Source organism: Antedon bifida, chromosome 9 (genome assembly GCF_963402885.1).
Source record: "Antedon bifida chromosome 9, ecAntBifi1.1, whole genome shotgun sequence".
Classification (NCBI taxonomy): domain Eukaryota; kingdom Metazoa; phylum Echinodermata; class Crinoidea; order Comatulida; family Antedonidae; genus Antedon; species Antedon bifida.
Window position 1 is genome coordinate 13047060 of NC_136234.1, and position 6421 is coordinate 13053480.

Sequence of the window (6421 nt, forward strand, 5' to 3'; positions counted from 1 at the left end):
GGTTTAGTAGACAACGGGTAGGCCTACTAAAAACCAGTAAGCTTGTAGAAAATACGAAACATTTTCATTAACCTGGTTAAAAGAATCCTCAACAGGTTTAGTAGACAACGGCCTACTAAAAACTAGCAAGCTTGTAGAAAATACGAAACATTTTCGTTAACCTGGTTAAAAGAATCCTTAACAGGTTTAGTAAGACTACTAAAACAAACCAGCTTGTAGAAAATACGAAATATTTTCCCTAACCTAGTTGGTAGATTTCTCCCCAGGTTTTGTATGCTAAAATCAAATAATCTTGCAGAAAATACGAAACATTTTCGGTGGTTAACCTGGTTAAAAGAATCCTCGGCAGGTTTAGTAGACTACCCACGGTACTAAAAACAAACAACGTGACAATAAATTGAGAGCATTTTATACATTTATTACCTCATAGACATTTTGGAATAGATAACGGCACCAGAGAAAAACATCCCCAAAACATTAATACATTACACACATAACAGCCCAATAAAATACATTATCTAACATCGGGGGACATAGAATGGTAAGAATAAAAGAAAGAAGAAAATAAACATGCAGAAATCTCACAAGTTTCTGCTGATATATGTTTAGCAAAGCAATCATTTACAGCTTATAAATTACAATCGTTAAAAATGTTGCGTACAGTTTTGTTTTTGAACAAAGATTTCGTTTAATGATCAACCAATCATTATCAAAGATCATCATATTTAATCATTATCTAAGATCATGATTATTTAATCATTATCAACGATCTATGTTTTTTTTTCTAATTCAAATAACAATAAAACAAATAAGTTGTAATTTATGCACAAAATAAGGAAATAAAAATGTATATATAATTATTTACATTATTGTTTTCCACGTAATATTTTAATCTCTTCACTCCGCTCTCTCAATATAAATTACTACATTAACATTTACATATTTTGAAAAATGATATAAACAAGTAAAATAGAAATAAATAGATGATATTTTGTTCCAGAATTTAAAAAATAATAAGATAAAAATAAGATCTAACTAAATTGGAATTCGATTTGCAAAGATTGCACCGATGGAATGCATCAAATATTATTTGATACTTTGTTTCACCTCATCAGGAGATTTATATAAATATCTATCATTACAATGATTTAAGAATTTAATTTACTGATAAGCCCATATAAGGAATGATAAATATCTTAAGCGTTCAAATTTCGAACTACTGTATTATACAGAGGTGTTTCTTTGGCTATTCGAGCAATCGATCAAAACTATTAAGTGGATTTTAAATTCGTTTTTGTACCCCCGTCCCTGAGTAAAAATGTATTCTTGAACAGTTCGTCATAAAATGCGGAACGGATCAGACATGTGGCGGCCCGTATACGCCCATATCTATTTTGTGCTTTTTTTTTATACCTATAGGCCTATGTTTATTCCAATGTTATTGATGATTGCGATACATAATATTTGGTTATAACCAACAAGTTAATGTTATCATTTTAATGTATAACATTTTATAACGAAGTACTGCAAATAAATTCTTTGTATATGTATATTTATATATTATCAATTATATAATAACAATATACGGTATGTGTTGTTGAAAATATAATCTTTTCGCCGCAAATTAAAAAAAGAAGAAATTGCTAATCCTATGCGGTTAATGCCATAGTTTAAAATTATCATTTCTGAATAAAGAATGTATAATTTTAGATAAAACGGAATGATTATTTATTTTACTCACACTTATTTAAATAATTAATTGATTTTCAATAATCTTTAAATTGTCAATCAACAAATAAATATTTTGGTAACAACTGGTTCCGTTGTGTTTTAGGATATCAGTGCTTGGAATGATGTTGTCGGAATTCAACTTTTACGGAAGGAAACATCGCCTTAAATGAAGGTAGGCCAATATTGTCTGTTTCTTCTTCATTCACAATTATGAACCATCCACACAAATACCACGCAAATGTTACCCTAAATTTAAATAGTTCATATAAAGCAAATGTCTTTTCATAGTTGTGCAAACTGCCTATTTGTCGCAAATATCATTTTTTTCTTATTTGCGAATTTACAATCACCACGTTCTACCATGTAGAAGAAACGGTGTGTTCAAAGTAGGATCTTGGCTGTTTGTTAGTCCATTATAGGCAGTTAATACATGGTCGTGCGATGCACCGTTAGTATTGATAGAAGTCTGTTGCCCTACACCCGAACAAGGGACTAAACCGCTCGAGTCTACCTGTGTCTGATGGTGATGATGGTGATGGGTATTCAGGGTGTTGTGCTCCGCCGATCCATTCGTATCTACGGAATCGGTTAAACGAGCATCGGGGCTAGGGGTGTCACCGGTACTCGTACCATTACACGGTTTTCCATCTTTAACTAAAACGGGTACAGCAACCCGCCTAGGCGACTGGTGACATAAACTGTTATTGTCTTGCATATTTTTGTCCTTTTGCTGTCGTTTTAACTTGTATCGATGATTTTGAAACCAAATTTTTACTTGAGTCGGCGTGAGGTTGATAAGACTAGCGAGATGTTCCCGTTCGGGTGCTGATAAATAGCGTTGTTGTTTAAAGCGTCGCTCCAGTTCGTATACCTGGGCCTGCGAGAACAGAACGCGTCTTTTCCGTCGCTGAGTCGGTAACATCGGCTTGCCCATGTCGCCCATTCCTCCTAGGCCCGCCATGCTCATATTCATGTTCATATTCATATTCATGTTCATATTCATATTCATATTCATCGGTGACGGTGGCGTCATTAGTCTGGACACTGTAACAAGACAAAGGAAACAAAAACAAATAAGTATACGTCTGCGCTACACAGTAAATACGGCTATCACACCAATGTTTGATCAACGCCCCCCGTATAAACCATACACAACGACAGATAGTGGTGTAGGCCTACAAATAATGATAGCTAATCGTAAAATCCCGCTTTGAAGTCCATTTAATCTCGGCCAAAATTGTTCTTAATACTTCTAATGCAGTCGTTATTGTGTTCATTTTAGATATTTTTACGCGGATCAAAACAATTTTTTCCCATACCAATAAAACGGAAGTAGACTTGTCATTAGTTAACAACACTCATTATTATGTACACTATTTATTATTATGCATTCAATTACGATTTAATACTAGGCCAGTATTTAACATATTACATTCTGAAACTCATAAAATTAACATAATATTTGATTGGGAAATAACTTAAAATTACAAATAATTAATATTATGAAGCAAAATTAAAATTTATATTTCTGACTGTTATGTTGTAAAATGTGTCGCGTGTTTCGATCAGTTTAAAAACATTCAATGACTTTTAAGAAAAGTGTTTTTTTTTTTATCAATGTTTAGTTTAGGCCTATAAAAGTTTTATTCCATTTAGGCTATAACACATAATTAATAAAAAGTGAATACAATAAATATGTATATTATTTAATGAATATATATTTTTTCAATGAATATATATATATTTTAAAATGAATATTTATATTTTTCAATTTATTATATAATAATCAATTAGAAAAGAAGATGTTAATACTGTATCCTGTTGTCAAATTGCATTGCGACACATCGTGACTATAATCTTTAAACAGATGGTATGTTTAGCTATAACATATATAGTCTGTTATTAATATTATCTTTACCTTTGCTACTACTAGGCCCGATTTCTAATAAATCATTAATGTAATTGTAATATGCGTTATTATAATGTATTCGTTGAATAAAGTTATCCTCATCTACTTTTATTTATAATTTTATCTGTTTTTCTTTTAAATTTTCAGTATTAGACGATTTAAATAATTTGATTAAAATGTAATACAATATATTTTGTTTTTGTTTTTAACGAATACTTAGGCAAGACATTTACGTTGTATCTTATTCTGCATTGCATTATTATTTAAAATTAAAATGTTAGGTTCCTTTTTAGTTATATTAACATTTTGTTTTGAGAAATACAGTATAATATTAGACATTTTATAAATTATAGGCCTGTTGTATTTCCCGGTTCGCGATCAGAACGAAGCCCTAGAATAAATTATTTCAGTTTAGCATATAGCATTATAATAACAAAACATTCGTTTTGTATGAACTGACATATACATTTGTTTGTAGGACTTTATGATTATTTTTCTTGAGGTCATAACGGGGCCCTTAACATAACATCATTTATGTAGTATTTGTAAGCAGGGCTTCTGTCGTTGTACTTTGATAACGAACAGTCCAGTTTACCCTTAAGGGGCTCTGGCTAGTTTGCTAGCGGGCAGTGATCCATAAGATAGGGTCGCTAAGCCAACTGAATAGATGCAAGATTTAATTGTTACGAGGTTTTATGTATAGAAAAGATAAAGGGCGAAAAGTGACCTACTTCTTCCTAGAAGTACCGGTGTTGAAATGATTACACGAAATTAAAATACGGAAGAGTGATTATTGTTGAGTTTATGATGACAAAGTATCCGCAAATTGATCCAAAGAATTAAAAAGTTAACCAAAAACCGCGTTCTATTCTTCGTTTAAAATGCTTACCACGTAGGCTTACGCGTTGCGAACTATGATGATTTTTAAAACAAATATATTTCAGACCTTTGGCCTATTGAATAAGACATTCGTTGGGTATTTTCAACTGTTATTTCCCCATGCTGATTTCCTTACAATTAAGCCTGAATGTAGAATCTATAGGCCGAGGTGTGGTAAGACAGTAAGCCGGATTAGTAGTATTTTAAAGGGATTTTAACACGCAGAGTGTCTGAAAGAACACCTATCACCCTGTATAAAGGCAACCCACATAACTGATTACTGTACTTCACTAATTGGGGACCCATCCTTGGCAATTATCCGCAACAGTTAGGCTACCCGTATAAACTAACTTAATACATAACGTATTAACCATTTTGCAATAGTTAATAAAATACTTATATCGTCAACAAGTATGGTCTTTTTAAATAGACAATCCACGTTCTCTTGAATATTCCCGAACAATTGTATTACATCCGACGAGGACCGTTTAAAGATTTTATAGCGAATTATTGACTTCCGTATAACTTTAACCTATAGGCCTACTCTATATTTTATATAAATTAGTAAAGCAAAGTGAAATTAGATGGGAAGATCATACATTATTCCAGATTGGTATTCCCAGGGACCTGGAGGAAATTATGCCATGCATGGAAAGTTTAATGTAATGTAACTTTAGCCTATCCTGTTGGAAAAACATGAGGAAACGGGAAATCGGCCTATGTTGCTTTGTGAATACACTTTCGTTGTTTTTCAAACTCACAATCATAGTGAGCTACAGTTTGTTACTATAGTATTTAGCGTTTAGAATGCATGCAAAATAGGGCCTTGGGAATCTAAAAATCAACATGGTCAGTGTAAGTTAAACAGGAATCAGGCTAAGTCTTTAATCACGGACGGAGGAAAGTGACCAAGACGGGAAATATATTCCGGTTATCCACGGGGATACGCCTGGGAAAATTCTACAAAAGTCAAGGTAACATTCAATCGAACGGAAATACGTTAAAACTTACGTGAAAATCTAGGATCCGGGTTCGGACCATACCAGCTTGCAGACTGTCTGACATGGTCGTTGTAGTGGCTTAATTCTCCTCCATTGCAGTAAGTTGGTCCCAGGCTAGGGTGGGATAGCTGCGGTACTGACATGTGGTATGGGTTGGATTGGTTCATGCTAGTAGGCTGCATACCTTGCTGAGAAGTAGAACGATGATGATAAGCGGTCTGCGATTGCATAGTCGTTAAATTGTTTCCAGGCTCTAGCATAGCTTTCTTGTAGCTCTCCTCGATTGGGCTAAGTATATCCGTTACTGAAAATGGCGTCGTATGCTTAGGGCTGAGGGACATGACTTGAGAAAACCACTCAAGTGTATTTAAGTACCTAGCCCCTCGATTGATTTTGTTTTTCCAGCACTGTTGAATCTACCTTTAAATATCTTCTAACCGATCTCAAAAGCCACTTCTCTGGATATGGTCACTAAATCGAACAGGACTCCTATAAGTAAATATTGAACACTCTTAGTAAGAGGGCGCTAGTATTGTAAATCACGACATGCATTAATATCAAAGTTTTCAACAACCAATCACAGATAGGTCTCGCCAGCTAACGTTCTGATTGGCCTAGTGTTTTGTGACGTTGGATTTTTTTAGCTTACGCATTGTCCAATCGTTATCATTTAATTAAATAATGACAATGATGGATTCTTTGATCAGATTTTTTAAAGAGTAAAATATACAATAGCAATTTATGTAAATTGGACTGATGTATTTTAGTTTAAAGATATTTTGCTTTTTATCTTTATAAAATTGACTTGAAAATGATAAAAACTAATTTATTCATCATATATACAATAGCCCTTTATACAATATAAATTTAAATCCTACAATCTGTTATATTGGTTTGGTCT

The 6421-nt window shown here is 33.0% G+C and overlaps 1 protein-coding gene across 1 annotated transcript; it reads right to left on the minus strand.

Annotated features, from left to right (window-relative positions):
- Nucleotides 1–1665: 1665 nt before the first annotated feature.
- Nucleotides 1666–5988, minus strand: LOC144851725 (thyroid transcription factor 1-like). Its single transcript, XM_078709318.1, has 2 exons — nucleotides 5531–5988; nucleotides 1666–2775 (listed from the first exon to the last, which is right to left on the minus strand). Exons 1-2 carry the CDS (start codon nucleotides 5859–5861, stop codon nucleotides 2078–2080), a joined length of 1029 nt encoding a protein of 342 aa, XP_078565444.1. The 5' UTR covers nucleotides 5862–5988; the 3' UTR covers nucleotides 1666–2077.
- Nucleotides 5989–6421: the final 433 nt, after the last annotated feature.

What these genes read in the sequence shown, in the direction of transcription:
- LOC144851725 (XM_078709318.1), bottom strand. Translation starts at nt 5,861, where the DNA reads ATGTCCCTCAGCCCTAAGCATACGACGCCATTTTCAGTAACGGATATA. An exon ending in CCCGGATCCTAGATTTTCAC is followed by an intron (nt 2,776 to 5,530) that starts GTAAGTTTTAAC and finishes GTCTTGTTACAG; the next exon opens with TGTCCAGACTAATGACGCCA.